This window comes from Mixophyes fleayi, chromosome 2, assembly GCF_038048845.1.
Source record: "Mixophyes fleayi isolate aMixFle1 chromosome 2, aMixFle1.hap1, whole genome shotgun sequence".
Classification (NCBI taxonomy): domain Eukaryota; kingdom Metazoa; phylum Chordata; class Amphibia; order Anura; family Limnodynastidae; genus Mixophyes; species Mixophyes fleayi.
Window position 1 is genome coordinate 294,336,692 of NC_134403.1, and position 16,958 is coordinate 294,353,649.

General features: G+C 40.1%; 1 protein-coding gene across 6 annotated transcripts in view; it reads left to right on the forward strand.

Annotated features, from left to right (window-relative positions):
- The window catches only part of BCOR (BCL6 corepressor), a 134,833-nt gene that overhangs the window by 114,472 nt on the left and 3,403 nt on the right, over positions 1-16,958 (forward strand). For all 6 annotated transcript variants that reach the window (XM_075196423.1, XM_075196421.1, XM_075196422.1 and 3 more), the window contains 8 exons: positions 1,762-1,930; positions 5,017-5,286; positions 5,795-6,097; positions 6,343-6,665; positions 8,095-8,328; positions 13,540-13,706; positions 13,913-14,058; positions 16,363-16,440. In XM_075196423.1, the coding sequence (XP_075052524.1) occupies positions 1,762-1,930; positions 5,017-5,286; positions 5,795-6,097; positions 6,343-6,665; positions 8,095-8,328; positions 13,540-13,706; positions 13,913-14,058; positions 16,363-16,440 (1,690 nt within the window). The remainder of the gene's footprint in view (positions 1-1,761; positions 1,931-5,016; positions 5,287-5,794; positions 6,098-6,342; positions 6,666-8,094; positions 8,329-13,539; positions 13,707-13,912; positions 14,059-16,362; positions 16,441-16,958) is intronic.

Genomic DNA, 16,958 nt, shown 5'->3' on the forward strand with positions numbered 1-16,958 from the left:
TCATACAAATTTGTTGGTAATGTGTCAATAGTTTCAATATTTGTTTAAACTGTAAATTCCAATTTCATTACTTTATATTAGAAACACTATTTAACTTTATGTAATAATAATTATTTATTATAAAGCACCTTTCTCCCAATAAGACTCAAAGCACTTTATATGGTTGCAGAGGGTGGGCAGTCATCTTGGGGGTGCGCGGCTGCTATTCTGTGAAATCATTCACATTAGTCCCTGCCCCATTGGTTGTGTACTGTCTAAATGTACACACAAACACACCCACACGGATCCATTTTTGTCAGAACCCAATTAACCTATTTGGGCTGTGGGAGTAAACAGAAGCACCCTGAGGAAACTCGCACAAACACAAGGAGAGCATACACACTCCACACAGATAAGGCCATGCTAGGAATGAAACCCAAATGATGAACATTTCTTACTTTATGAATAATCCCAAAACGAAGTTTATTTGACCCTTTCCATACAGGACATCTGTAGCAGTTAGGGAAACTGCATTCCGCTAATAATTTCTTCTGAGTCCTGTTTCTGATTGCTTGCACCAATGTGCCTGCAAACAGTTAAAATTGAGCCCCACCTTCTTTGTGGAGTGGTTGGCAGCATGAAGTGAGAAGGGCAGAAGTGTGCTTTTCATGAATAATTTCCAGAGAATGACCGGGCAGAGAATTGGAACTGACTGCAGTATTAATTCTCCAATGTCAAGAACGGCATCACAAATTCATAACCGCTGTCCTTTTAAAGGCGACTATACCTATGAGAATAAGTTGGACTGAACTTTTCAAAACTTCCCTACTTTGTGACGTTTTAGAGTTAATTTTCTGATGTTTTAATGAGATTTTGCTGTCAAAGTATTTACCTTCTATAAACATCTCTGATAAAATATATACTTCTAGTGATGAAAAGTCCCGGCAGAGTAGTAGGATTTTGTTAATACATGTGGGAACCTTCCATATATTGAACAAAAATAAGTGTAATAGTTTAGTATAATTATTATATTTTTATTTTAGTTGGACTGCAATTAAATGTGGGGGATGCATATTTAAACTTTTTATTATAAAGTAGTTTTCTAGTTTTAAAAACCTAGTAAACTTCCATTACCACGTTTGTTCTGGTGTTCTATGATGGAATAAAACTTTAACAGTTAGGCGGGCCCTTGTTTAAAGTGGACCTTTTAACGTAGACACAATGGAGGCAGCCTAGGCTAGGCTGATATAGTATCAGCCTGGCAGTTCACTAGGCCCTAGTGACATCACTGTGCCTTTGTGATGTCACTAGGCCCTAGTGACATCACTGTGCCTCAGTAATATGCTCAGTTATGTCAGTGTACCTCAGTGATAAGCTGCTTTCTTGAGGGCTACTTCCACTGGGTATAGGTAAGAGGTGGACTTTAACAATGTAAGCAATGGCTGTAGTGTTCTGATATGATTTGTAAATTAGGGAGCAAAATCCTGTGACAGTAGCTACACAATGAATGATGTTTGTGACTGTAGCCTAAATAACTTAAAATGGATAAACTTTATGTATTTTAAGCAACCAACCCTATGTCAAATGGTTCTAAATTGTTATTCATCCCCATGCATTGATATTTTGGGGTTGTAAGTCCAACTCATTTTTATAGGTATAGCTTCTACATAGTTAACTATGTGGATTCATTCTTGGAAAGTTTTGTGCACAAAAAACTGTTGTTTCCTTTTTAAATTGTTTATTGCAAAGGAATTTTTTTGTTCATTACCCCTTTTTTTTTAGCGTGCAATGATGCGCTTCTCTGAGCTTGAAATGAAAGAACGGGAGGACTACACACCTACCAAAGACTTGCAAACTTGCAAATTCAGTCATTCCGATGGCAAGCCTGCAGCAGTAAATAATAATCCAGCCACCGCAGCCTTGGAGGATTCTATCACTAGCCAAATGGAAGGTGAGGAAAACAGAATGCAGTGGGTCAGCAAACTGTCTATTTGTCAGTTACGGTTCAAACATTAGTCTGAGGCCATTGAAATATTGGGCTGGAGCCTGCATACAGTGTGTGTTTCATTTAGTTAAATGCTTTTAAGGCATTGGTGTATTAAAGATACTGGAGCAGAGGGATTAGGTGATATCGAGAGTGTGGGCATCCTGCCAGTAGGCAGACGTCAGTGTCTTGTGGTTTTTCTTTAAGACCTCAGTAGTGTTCACCAAAGCCTCACATAATCCACTCTGGTTAGCTCCGTCCTGCTGTTTGTGAGCTTGCTGTAAATGCTAGAAGCTGGTTTATAGTTAAATCTCCAGTGTTTATGGCTTTATAATGTGGATTGTGATATAAAGCTATTTGGTGAATAAACAAAGCTTACCTAGGGCCTACGTTTGCCTAAAAAAAAAAAAAAAAAAAAGGGTCAAAAGGGAAAAAGTTCCCATTCTAAAGATGATAAAAAGAAGTTTAGCTCCACACTACACTATCTGCCGCTCAACTCATCCAGTTAGCCTTGGGCAAACATTTCCATGATCTTTCAGATGTCGTGCCATTCATGTAATGCTAGCCACACACAATATTACTACTTCTCCCAATGTCACAGCATGTGGGGTACACACACAGTGCCTCATAATTATCCTATAGAAATATGCAGGTGACCGCTATGTGCCAGGCCCCAGCGTCACCAAATACTGCATAGCCATATTACATACAATTAATAATGCCCCTCAGCTGCCGGAACTCGTGGCCAGGTTATGCTTAGGTCTTATGTCTGAAGCGGAGTCTGATTCAAAAGTGAGACTTCCTTTATGATCTTTCTCTCGATAACGCTACAGAAGCATATTGTTTAATGGTAATGTTTCTTTGGAATGGAAGTATCCATGTATTCGTAGAGTTAAACTCCATCATAGTCACTGTTCACCCCACATGTCTGCACAATTTCCGATGTGTCTGTTAATGGTGAACATCACATTAGTAACACAATAGGGGTTAGGGTTACTGTACAATGCCTGGTTAATGCATATTGGCGCTCCATCTGTGTTAATTGCCACTCAAGCCTGGATAGCAGGGTTCTGCAAATCCCCACTGTGCGCCCTATTCAGACGTCTGTGTGCTATGTTACCATTGGAGCTGAAATCCTCTCAACGTGTGCATGTGGTTACAGTGCAGAAAGCTGGATATTTTCTGATCCATTACAGCCTCACAGCCCCGCAGTGCAGTTCTCATCCTCTTCTGGGCTGTACAAGTTGTGCTGCGCAGTAAAACTGCACAGTATTATGGTGCCCTAATTAAATGTGTGAACGTATTAAAGATTACATAAAAATAACAAACCAGCATGTCATTACCTAGACTTCTTGACCACAATGACTGGTGCTATGTAATCTGGTTATATTGGTAAAACAGGTATTAAATTTGTGCTACTTCAGTGCTCATTTCACACATACAGACATGATGATCACCAAGTGCTTTCACTGACTGTCACTCCGAGGGTTAACTTGTTTTTTACAGTAGATTTATAGTGTAGAATAATGGAGTCATTGTGCTCCAGATTACCCTTATCCAGAAAACCCCAATCCACATGCATTCCAGATAATAATTCCCATACCAATATTTTTAAGTGGCCCGAGGACTTCACATTAGGTTATAGTCTTATTTAGAAGTGCCCTGTGAAACTCTCTCAAAATAAGGGATGTTCTTCTGTTAGTGGTTGGCACATATCTGCGTACGTGTAGACAAGTGGATCTGGAGAGAGCAGTATGTTTGTCACACAATCCCTGTCCTAGTTTTATTCTACCACTCTTCTTTACAAGACTTATGTTAAATTGTGTTTTACCACCATTCATTTAGTCTCAATAACACATTTTATTTAATTACATTGAGTTAATATGGTGTTTCTTCGCTGGTGTGCTATTGCCACAAGTCATCCAGCTGACCAAATAGAAGAAAAATGAACCCGGCCACCATCCTTAAATGGTTTCACATTCTTTTATCCAGTTTGGGATTCGGAGGGCATTGTAAGAGAGGTAGTGAGGCTGTCCTGGTTGTCCTGGAGACTTGTAAATGTTGCTATGGAGATGCTTCTGTACGAAGGAGAGAGATTATGGGATGCCTGTGCCGCGTGAGTCATATGATTCTCAAATCAAATGATCGACTGATCTAAGCAACTGGCGTGCAAGCATCACATCTGTGCCAGTCACGTGAACACGGTGCACTGGAAGATAATGAAGCGACAGGCAAATTTGAAATCCTGAGACGCCAGTGACTGACTTAGAGGTGCAGAGGCGTTTACATGATCTCATTTCTGCTTTCTTCCAGGCAGAGCAGAATTGCAGTGTTACAAAAGAGATGTACAGTGTTTCTTGGTGGTTTTATTTTCTTTCCTGGATTCAGCTTGATAAGTCATCCTGTGTACATGTTGCCTAGGTCAGGGGATTTGTAGGGCTTTGTGGTCACACACACCAAGGGAGGCTTGCTAAGAAATGCTGTTCTACATATGATTTTGAAATTCGTAGAGTAAACTGAGTTGCCGTTATTGTGGAAATAATCGTGTAGTTTTTTGCATTTCTGGTATGTGATGCGGTGTGGTGTAAGCAAGTGGAAAGTTTGTATTGCTTTTCTTACGCTGCCAGTAAGAGAGATAATGCTGAGATAGCAGAACTACTCTGTAAGGCGGGACTTGTGTAGTTTTTAGCCAGGAACCCACAAATATGCTTTCCGATCTCTTCTACAGAAAGCGAAGAGGGCCCGACAATTGTTGTTTCCTGGGATTTTTCTGTAGTTTGTGCTCTAGCAGGAGTGACTAACATGATCATAAAATAATATATATGTTGTTGTTTCTGGAAAGTATTGCCCTAGACATGTGTCCTCCCCACATGATGACTACACTGCTAATCCTAATAATTGAAAATGCTCTTTTGAAGACTGTTGTGCTATTGTTTATTGAAGAGTACTGCAAACGGCTACAGATATTAAAATTTGATCTGAAGATATGTTAAAACCAGTATGTGTCTTTTCTGAAAAGTTCCATTGATGTGCATCATGTAAATGTCTTTCAGGTGATCTGAGGACCGCTGGTGGTAATCTGACTGATACTTCTCAGTATGTAAAAACAGAAGTGCCCAGTTCGGACTGTCATTCAGAGAAACTAGTTTTCTATGACGCAGCAAAGCAGAAAGCCGAGCTTGGGACAGACATAAGCACGCCAGGACAATTTGTGGGGCTGAAACGGAAACACCCTTGCGAGTCATTGCCTGATGATCTTGACCAACGTTTAACCTGTGAAGAAGCCGGACAGGAAGATGCCAGGGTTAAAAGGAAAAAGACTGGTGAGTAGACTGAGTGTAACATCAGCCGTTTATCCCAGCTCTAATCTCCAAACAAAAAGACAGAAGCAAACACCAGTGAGAGATTTTGTAATCTATATTTAAATACATAACGGACACACAATACCACTTCCCTATTTTCTTACTGGTTTTTTTTTTTATTTCTTGTGATCCCATGAGCTCTAAAAATGTTTTTTGAAAAAAATCTCTTTCCGAGGCTGCCAGCGATATTACATATTAATATGTACTAATGCTGCCGTAGCTAAGCATTTGCAACATTTTGGAGAATGTTAGTCTCTTGATCTTGCGCACGCTTACTGACAAATGAAGATTTGTCCATATCTTTTACTGAATAAAGCTTTCAGCGTTTGGTTTGTATTGCTTTTGGGATGCAGCGGAGACCTGTCACAATAAACAGATACCACTGACTGAGATGTGGCTTTTGGTATCTGCCTTATAATACAATCACATTTGTTCATAGAGGGAGGTTTACCTATTCAACTCTTTTCAGATGACTGGCCGGAAAGGGAGCTGACAGAACTCTCCACCAAAGCCTTTGAAGAGTCCCACTGCAATGAAGTGACAAACTTGAAGGTGTGCATAGAACTAACAGGCCTGCACCCCAAGAAACAACGGCATTTGCAGCACCTCCGAGAGCTGGGGCAGCTTTGCAGGAAGGAGCATCCCGAGTGGCGTGAAATCACAGACACTGAAAACAAGCAGAGGACATTGGAAGAGGAGCCAGCCAAGGCTAAAACTGAAAACAAATGCTCCGGTGGCTTGGAGTATTTTAAAAATTGCAGTCCTGAAGAAGGTAAAGCGCTGCCTGTTGGGATCTCAGACAGATCTGATATATATGTATTTATGCTTTTGAAAGGAAGATAATTGCTGTTTAATTATTAATGTGATGGGAATAGCAGACTTGGGAAGGCCTATTCAGTACGAATCCACATTAATTTCTGTTTTCCAGCTGTGCAGCATTTAACGTCTTGAATTTTTCTTTTTTTTTTTTTCTCCCCTCATTCTCCATTCCTTATTCCCTCGTCCCCTCATCTTCAGACGTTCTTGTGTCTCTGCATACGAAAAGCTTTCCACTCGGCTGCCCAAGCGGCAAGCGGCAGAGTCAGCCAAACCCCACCCCAGCCCCTAGGTTAACAGCTAAGCAGCAGAAGATTAGAGAGGGCCGTAAGGCCTTTGTGCCTTGCACAGATGAAGAAGGGGGTCTCCAAGTCACGTCACTGCTTGAGGACTACACAGAGTGCGAGAAGCCCTCTGGAAAACGCCAGTGCAAGACAAAGCACATGACTCCGCAGGAGAGGAGGAGGAAGAGATTGTTGCTAGCTGGGGATGACTGCATGGATATAGGAAATGCAGAGGAAAAGGTATTGTGTTATTCTATATTGTATTTTAAGTAGTGCTAAAATGCATATAAATGAATGAAATTAATATTTGATTCTCCCGTGCAGTAAAAATGTGTTTATGTATTTCACTGATTGTTTATGGCGCTAGTAATGGAGTTTCTCGAACTTGGGGCAAGTGACTTTTCAATGTATTCTTGTTCTTGGTTAGCTGGGCTAACCATTCATCCCCATATACATCCACATTTATCTAGCTGGCGGTGTATACAAACCAGTCTGACTTTACATTGCTTTCCATAAGGTTGCAGTTGCAGGCCATATTTTTTTTAAACAACCAGAATGTCTACTGAGACTTCTGTAACACACAGCTCATACCATTCATCACTTCATGATGTATCCATGAACTAGAAAGTATTAGTTCAAGGTGCCACGTTCTTTTTAATTAGCAAGGTTACTAAATGACAGACTAGCTAATTAAACCAGCTTTGCTCAAATAAATAAATCCTTTAAGCCTGGTGTGTTGGTGTTCTCTTGATTCTTACCATGAGTCAAAGATATGTTTACCCTGAATCTCCAGAAAATGTTGAACTACAAGATCCAGCATGCCTTGCCAGACGGTAGCCCCATCAGATAATGACAATCACAAATACAGAATCAGTGGTGTGCGCTGGCTAATTTGCATTACATGTTTATTTTCTTCCGTCTTTTAATAAGGTGAAATCCAATGCCTGGAAAATGATTTCCCAGAGAGGTCTACAGCATATTTCTCTATGCGACAGGCATCATTTCACAAGTGAAACGATTAATAGCTGGTTCTGTGCTAACTACATTGCAGTGCAACTGAAAGGTCACCCACTTATAGATTTCTAATATTTCCTGCTTCTCCATAGACATCTTGAAGTCATTCATTTTGTTACATTGTGTTATGTCTGCTGGGTTTGTACATTCATTTTCTCTGTCCCCTTGTTTTGTCCTTTGGTGCTTTATTATACATGCTGTCCTCATACTGTGCCGATTTCCTCTGCTCGGTGTTTATTTATGGAGAGGTAGAGCGTTGGCTTTTCTTTAGACTCTTCACTTTGGAGATTGTCAGATGAAATGTGTTATCTGCCTTTATTTTAACATTACTGTATTGATACAATTATTTCAGTTTCACGTGTTTCCACGTGTGATATGTGGGTCCCAAACCCCTTTTCTTGTTGGATCTTTTGACATGACAACCACTTTATACTGTTTCCTTGCTTCTATCCACAATGGTAATAAATTCATTAGCTCGCTATATCGGTGTTTCTCTCTGATTAACAGGGTTTACAATCTAGTCCTATGGGGTGATGGGAAGCCCTGTGACAGACAGAAAGGGTATATGGTAGTTGTGACGAGACAAACCTGTTTTTAAGACTAGAAGCTTTAGAACCTGACATTTATTGCTTCATTTTCCATTGTCCTCTTCCAGGTCAGCATAAAGGGGTTCAGAAAACAGATTGAGCTTTCACAAGATGACTCCCCTGTAAAAATGCCAGACCAGATGCCCCTGCTACAGGCCTTATCACAGATGTCACCACTACTGCCCAATGCTCTTCAGGATACTACACCTAGTCGTCCAATGCCACCTGAAGCACGTCGTCTCATTGTTAACAAAAATGCCGGAGAGACTCTCCTACAAAGAGCCGCACGGTTGGGATATGAAGTAAGTGCTATTTAATGTTTTATTGTTTTGCACATTGGCATTTCATAGCATGCAATGTGATGAGCTTTGGGGCAAATGTTGGACTTGTACAACACCTGCTAGTCGTGCATCTGGTTCAGGTCACTGAGCTCTTCCTCCTGTTAGCGGTAGTCATGCACATATAATGGGTGCTGCCAACTTCAACACCAAGAGTAATCTCGGGCCCTTGTGTAGTCGCTTTTTGGGGCCCATGCCCGGTAGCTTGCACAGCCTCAGGATGTGTAGATTCCCTATCCTCTAGGCAGCCTAAGAGGGCTATGATCATGCAAACCAATAGGAAATTTGGTCCCATCTGCCCCCACTATAATTTGCTACAATTGGGCACAGGCCTGGTTACTTTGAACCTGCTCCACAATCTTTTTGTTCAACACATCCAGTTCAATTCTGCGTCTAACCAAAAAGCTACACCAGGCTTCAGCAAAGTCAAAGTACCAGTAAGCTTACAATCCCCTGACACTGATGTCCACCCAATGACAACCTTAAGAGCGCTGTAGCTTGCAGTGTTTTTTCATCTAGCTTTAGCTACAAGTTGAAATGGGCAGCACAAATCTCCAGCTGTTTCCATTTATAAGGTGTGCAGACCTCATCTCCTCTTGCTGCATTGGAAACCTTTACGTAGGGACAATATGAGATTGATTGGCAGCTGTGTATGTTTAATTTTGTGTTCTCAGGTGCATATGTGGAAATAAAGATAATAAAAACCTTACTCTTTGTTTCACATATACATCACTAGTCATAGCTGTAACCTAGCATGGAAAGGTTATTTTTTACCCTGTTAATATAACAGCTTTTTTACTTCTACTTTCTCAACCTGAAACCTAATTGTGAAACCCTCTAGTGGTTTTCGTTTTCAGAGAAATATGTCCGTTGTCTACATTTTCTTCATTACCAAGAATACTCAGTGGTGGTTTCCAGATAGCCCTAGCATGGTCATCATTAACCTTATATCCTGCTTTACTCAGATTCTCTTGCTTACAAACGAGAGGAAAGTAACATGTGAATAACATTATCACGCTTCACCGTGTTTCTGTCTGAGATATAGACGACTGATTTAACCTAATGCAGATTTCACTCAAGTTTTTGTTGCAGCAAAACTACTAACATATATAGTTTAACAAATCGCTCATGGTGCAAGTGGCATTGTGAGGCTATTAAAGGGACAGTCCATCTTTTATTTATTTTCAGAATTAGTATTTCCTATTCTGCATCTTCCTTTTTGAAATGTTAGAACTTTTTTTACCTAGAATTTCCTTCATAAATATGCTTGTTGAGCTCACTATTGACATTAGAAGGGTTTTACAAACGTATTGTGTCATTTTGGAATGCAATACCATGTGTATTATTATTTTCATTATTTATATTCTATATACGTTTATGTACCATTGCACTGTCTGTACTGTTCCCTTCTATTACAATTTTCAGTATAAATGGCCCATTTGGGGTGTTGCCGTTTACAGAATAACTGTAGATTAAAGCATGATCTTAGCAATGTGTATGATGTGTACAGGTTATTTAGTTTGTATATGAAGCATGAAGGTAACATATATTGTTTAGTGTTAACCTAATATTACACTGCAGCTCTGTTAAGAAATAAAATGGCCCCCACTCTACCCCAGACAGCTGATGCTCCTACCCCCTCTTTAGTACATTGTCCTGATGGGATCTAATGCAGGTCACATGGCTGATACTGGTCTGCTGTGGTATCACTGTACTGGTAGAAATCCATCACTGCACTCTTTCTTCCAAGCACGTCTGTGTAGCTGTCGGTCACTGTGCTGTTTTGAGAAGCACCTCTCTCCTAACATGTCTACACGCTACAGAGGAGTGAGAGAGCACAGTGGATCTATTGGTGAAGTTTAAACACTCCAGTTATCCGTGCATATTATACCACTTTCATACTGCCGCCCATGCAATTTCCCGGGTTTTTGCCGAGGCACAGAGCGTCCCAGCTCAGAGACCCCGTTCACACTGCACCATGGACCCGGGAATTTCCTAGGTAGACCCCATTCATACTGAACACGGGTCTGCCCTGGCAATAAGTGTGAGTCATCACAAGAGGAGCTTTCATTGGCTGAAAAACACTGTGTGCAAAAAAAACTAGTCCCCTTTAAATGACCTCAAAGATAAAGTCAAAGTGGCCGGTGACTGTTCACAGCATTGCTTTAATCATGGCAGACGGGTCACTATTGGGTAGCCCAGAGTTCCTGTTTTATTGCGTTTATTTGCTGTTTTATACAGCACATGAGAGCTTGATGCAGCTGCACAGGGTCATTTCAGCAGGAGAAAGGAGCAATTTCTGGCACAGAGGGAAAATTCTCGGCGTCTGTATATGTACAGGAGGAGAGTTTTTCTCGGAGCCAGTGTCCCAGACAACCAATCGGCTGCTTTTATGTGAGACCTGGGTTGAAAAACCCGGGTCTCACCATTCATACTGCAGGCTAACCAGAGCCGACACAGGAATTACCCCACCAAAAGTCCCTGTTCTAAATTCCGGGTTTTCAGACCCGGGATTTTTCACTAGCACCATTCATACTGCACCTAAACCTGGGTCGTCTGGGCTTGCCCCAGCAAAAACCCAGGTAGTATGAATGGGATATATGTCAGTTCAATAATACACTGCCTTTTAAATATATTAATGTCAAATACTGGAATTACTTGCTTTTTAATATGACCTTTGGATATTATTTTACAGCCGCATATTTTGGAACACTAGGTACAGTGAAAAATAAACAGCATTTTATTAATAAAATACCACAACTTGGTGAACTTTGCTAAGAAAATCTTATTTCATATTTAATAATAATACAGCTTAACTAGTTATTTATATAGATTAAAATAGTCTCTGAAGACATTGAAATGTAAAATAATTTTCCATGATCCCTAGAATTCTCTTCTCTGATGCATCTCAGGCTGTCCTGCAGACGGGTAATATTATAGTAACTGATGCCATTTAGAATAGGTTGTAGAGTCACTGAAGCGTACTTGCTTGGCCTCTCCTGCGTGTCAGAAAACTGATCTCTGAGCGGGTACCATGCTCTTGTCCGCACCTGATCCTGACACGTGACACAAGGGTATTTTTCCCTTACTTGGACGAGCATCTCATTAGCTCGCTGCTTCTCAGTTTGGTCTAATATGTGCAGCCTCAACTAAACGAAAAGGCTTCATGCTGTATCCTAGCGACCAGCTCCTCAGGTCAGGTGCGCTCACAGCACAGATTAGCGTGCTCTCTCCCTGCTTGGTTTGAATCAGAATGAATAAAACGCTCTTGAGCTATTTCTCCCCCCTCCCTCCGCCTGCTGACTAATAACAAGCTTGAACGCCAGGCAGTGAATCAACATGCGCAGCATCTCTGAGCAGTCTCCTTAACCTTTATAGATCGGCAGAGCAGGTTTCCTGGATCTTACAGCTTCTGAGAAATGGCAATACACATTACGTGCAGCCTGAATACTGCTTTGCCTTGGATGCAAATCACCCAGCTCGCATGCAGCTGCTGCTGAGGGTTTTCTCTTTTCTGCTCGGTGGCTGTAACATACTTTTATAAAAGTAGCTGTCTATATCTACAAACATACACAGGGACGTTCTCGTTCTCCTGTCCTTCTAAATCAGAGATTATTTCAGTTAAAATAGGCTGTTGTCTTTTTTTTTCCTGTGTATAAAAGCAGTTTACATCTGTTACTGTACTTTAGGTTCCTCCGGAGACCGTTCCTAATGGAAAATCATTGGTAGGACGGCTATTTATAAACGTTCTGCGAACCAAACAATGCCCCTTTTATTGCAAAATATTGCAGATATTTTTCAGACTATAGCAATTATACATCTAATGAGATTGGTAAAATTTCAATTGTAGATCAATTTAAATGTAATATTGATCTATGTATACACCATGCCTCTTTTATGAAGTGCATGCAACACACAGCAGAACGGCTTGATTTTGCCCCAGTGCACCTGAATAGCGTTGCCAGCTAAGTGTGCGGAGAGGCAGATAAATCTGAAGAGGTGCACTCTGCAAAGTGTTAACCGTACCAGAGTCCGACCTCCTGACGCTTTATTTCCACCTCTCATTCAATTACATTTTTTCCGTTTTTCTCCCCAAATACTGCTATATTTAGCCTTATTTATGGCTTAAATTAATCATGAGAGTGACAGGACATCAGGACTGTACTTAATACAATTTTGCGAGCATGTGGATCCCAGTAAAAGTATAGAAAGAGAATTTTGCCAGCTCAGAGTTGATGCTAAGTTCATGTACTTTTTCGAGTTGAACTAGCCATTACCCCTCTGCACAGCAAGAAGCGCCCCTAACATTACACTCGCTCCACCTCTTAATCTTATCTCCCCTTCAGTCCAGCTCTGTACAGTTCTAGTAGCATACTAAAGGCAGACTACATTCATCTTGTGAAAGTTTTACCATATACTTTATCTAACAGAGAAGTAATAAAAATTTAAAATAAACAGTTACTTCAAAGGCACTGTAGCCGCAAAATTAAACAGCTTCCAGGTTGTAAACTTTTCAGTTATTGCTTTTGTCGTGTGGGGTTAAATATAGACTGTTTAACAAGATGTATTGCTGTTTATATGGATTTACCAAATATAAACACACAGTTTGCACTTTTTTGTGCTCAAAACATTTTTTCACCTATTTATAGTTTAAGCTAATTTAATTAACTTTAATGTAACGTGCAACCTCTGACACTCGGCCAACAAATGCATAAACTTTCAGTTAATGATATTAAAGATTATTGCATTTATTAAACTTGACACAATGCTATAACCTTCCATATTGATACAAATTACTATAATTTGCAGTAATGCAGGACCTACCTTATGCAAACGACTTTGCATAAATCTTGAGTAAATTGACATTATGTGACTTTTTTTGCTGAATACTATACTGAATGTTAGGTGATTTCAGGTATCCAGTAAATGCAAAGCCATTTAAATTCCGCCTGCATTCCCACGTTACAGTCCATGCAATTGGTATTACACAGATTTATTGTTCCCTTGTAGCACTGTTTTTAATTCTGATATCATTGAATGCCAGAATTATGCTGAGACTATATTGTTTTTTGTGTTTTTGATGTTTTTTTTTAATTTTTTGGGTGTTTTTTTATAGTGAGTTTACATAGTAGAAAGTGTAATACCCAGTCTTTAACTCTCCTATTTTCTTTACAGGAAGTTGTTCTTTATTGTCTGGAAAGCAAATCCTGTGATATTAACCACCGAGATAATGCAGGCTATTGTGCATTACATGAGGCTTGTGCGAGAGGCTGGCTGACCATCGTTCGTCATCTTCTGGAACACGGGGCAGATGTTAATTGCAGCGCACAGGATGGTACCAGGTGGGTATGGGTGCTGGCGGAACACAAGGGAACTATTAATGACATTTTATGAAATGTTAAAGTGCAGAAAAACATGGTACAGTAGACCCTGTAGGTCCATGCTCACAGGCACAGAGAACATTTAATGCATTACTAACACTACACATACCCACCTTATCATACGGGAGGTCACTGACCAATGTTACTTTGCTTTCTCCTCTTCTTAGGCCAATCCATGATGCAGTGGAGAATGATCATTTAGAAATTGTGCGTTTATTATTGTCATATGGAGCTGATCCCACGCTGGCAACGTACTCCGGGAGAACGATTGCCAAAATGACACACAGTGAGCTGATGGAAACCTTCCTAACTGGTGAGTTTTATTCCTCCGCTCTCCTCTATTTAACCAGCTGTGTTTCAGCTACATCTAGACTTTCAATGGCAGCACACTCTGACTCTTGTGCTGTGCTGGTATGACATACATGAACCTCGACGCGCCAGTTGGAGTTTATGTGATATATATTATTTTTTTTTTTCTTTTGAGATAAGGAAAAGAAAAAGTAACTTTCACTGCAGTTTTGCTATAATTGATCAGTAGATTTCATACCAGTTTAGACTTTCATTTTGTAGTCCAATTTTCTGGACGTTTTTTAACTACAAATGGAAGGCATTTCTTCCAAAGATTTTATGCAAATTGGGGACACTTTTGAATAACTGTCATCACAGTGTTAAAGTTCAATAGCAAATATTTTTATGGACAGTTCTCGGTGATTTTGGTTTCGGTGTGTTTGTGAAGAGTGTTTGTTTGTATTTTTTCTTGCACGATCTTACCTAATAGAAAAAATACCTTGCATTAAGTTAAGTAACAAAATAGCAATTTCACAGAACAATTAAGATCTGATATGGGCGCCTGTTTGTTTGTTGGGCACAATAATTTTCAGGGCCAATGTCAAAATCTTAACTCCAATGCATAGACAAGTATGTGCTGTGATTGGCCGATAGGGCACATGGATATCCATTTGTTTTGATACAGGATACAATTTGAAAAACAACGTACATTTATTACATTATGCATATAAATACCTTCTAAATAAAATATAATGATGATCTCTAGGGGGTACTTGTGCATCCATGAATTGCTTTTACACCGAATCTCTGAAATCATATGAATGTGTTATGGGTGGGTTATTTGAGCTGCCTGTAAGACATATACACAGGTTCCTGTTCCTGTTTTTTTCAAGCAATTTCTCCAAGTAAGAAGTAGATGCACATTCTGTCTTATCAAGGGCATTTTACGATTATAAGACAGCAGGAGACAGTTGCTGGCAGCCTGGCTGCGCGGATGTGATAGCTGTTCCCCGCCCCCCCCCTCTCTTTCTACCGTGCTAAAGACAGCTAAATTAGGCAGCGAGAGTATGATCTTAGCTGTCGCATAATGAGAAATCCCAGTGACTAGATTGAAACCTGGTTTAACCTGCAGGTTTAATAGCTGAAGCGTTGCCATACGACGTCAACACTGCCCCCGTTGTCAAAATCACAGATGTGTAGACTGTGAAGTGCTATATGGTGAATTGTAAGCATCCTATTTGACATAGAACACTCTGTACACCCATGACCAAACCAAACATTGTGACTATTAGCAGTGCTGCATTTTTAATACTTCATAAATATAGTTTACTCCTAAAGCTTTCAATATTCTTTTGCCTTAAACTGTTCTCTTTGTGCCTGATGCGGAGTGAGTACTACTCCAGTGTACATAGTGTGTCTTGCGTGAAATCGCTCTGCACATTCCCAGACAGTGGGTGCATGCATAGGAACTCGTACAGATCTGTGTCATTCTACCACTTACGCCAGGAGGGGCGGGTCTGGGAAATTCTTACGTAGTCAGAGTACAGTCAGGGCGTGTTCATGCAATTGTGAGCACATGCAGACCAGGAAAAAGACACCTGAGCAAATTTTCAGGTGTTATGGGGCAGATACAAATAGCAAATGATGATGATGATGATGTTCTCTGGCACAAGCGAACTGCTTGAAATTGGCTGTTTGTGATTGCACCCCTGACACTGATTGGCGCTTCCTTCATTGCATGGGCATGTATTATTTTTTGTGTGTGTGTTTGAGACGGGGCGTTATTTCTGCTGTATTAGAGATATATTTTTAAGTTTTATTGATGCCTACCAGTGAATACATTTGTTGCACATTTAATAAATGGATAAAAATATGGGCACAAGTGCGACATAACTGCCTGTGACATGTGCTTAGCGTAAACCGTAACACCTGCACGGCACATGGGCGTAAATACGCTATCTTACATTTGACATTTTTTGTGTAAAATGCGCCTATTTTGTGGACAACATTCTATCTTTGGATGTTTAAAAAAATAATAAGTGAATAGTATGAAGAAAGAGAGTACATTATGAAATGATGGGTGTGTTGGTGTAAATCTACTTGCTTACCAAATGTCGTGTTTGTATATATAAAAAACGTTTTCTGCAGATCGATAGCAAATGTTTGATGGCAACTTGTTTTTTTGCCCTGCAACGAACTATAGGGCTTTATGCAAATACAAAATAAAGTTTCACAGCAAGGGATGTATTGTGTTCTGCCATAACTGCTTTGTATTTGTGTTTTTTGTTCTGGTTATTTATTGTTTGTTCTTTTTGTCTTTGTCCTCCAGAATATTTAACTGATTTGCAAGGGAGAACTGGAGATGACCCTGGGCTCTACTGGGATTTCTACGGCAGCTCCGTCTGTGGTGAGCATCATTTTTTACCTCTCATCACTTACAATTAAAAAAAATATTTGTTGGGTGGAGATTACAACTCACTGTAGAGGAAACAATGTATCTCTGAATGCAGGTAATAGGTAACATGGTCTAGATATTCCATGATCAGAAAAGGCAGAAGGTGACAAGACAGTGAATAATTAAGTTATGATATCACTAAGCATTGTTTGTAATACAATCTCGGCAAGTTTACACATATAGTAATGCCACATGTGTATTATATCCTATTGGGAACTCTGTTGGCACTTACTTAGATGAAGCCGAGGAGCCCAGATGTATGAAATTTGCCTGATCACATATCTATGCAACTGAGGCTTAGGGCTAGATTTACTAAGCTGCGGGTTTGAAAAAGTGGAGATGTTGCCTATAGCAACCAATCAGATTCTAGCTTTCATTTATTTAGTACCTTCTACAAAATGACAGCTAGAATCTGATTGGTTGCTATAGGCAACATCCCCACTTTTTCAAACCCGCAGCTTTGTAAATCT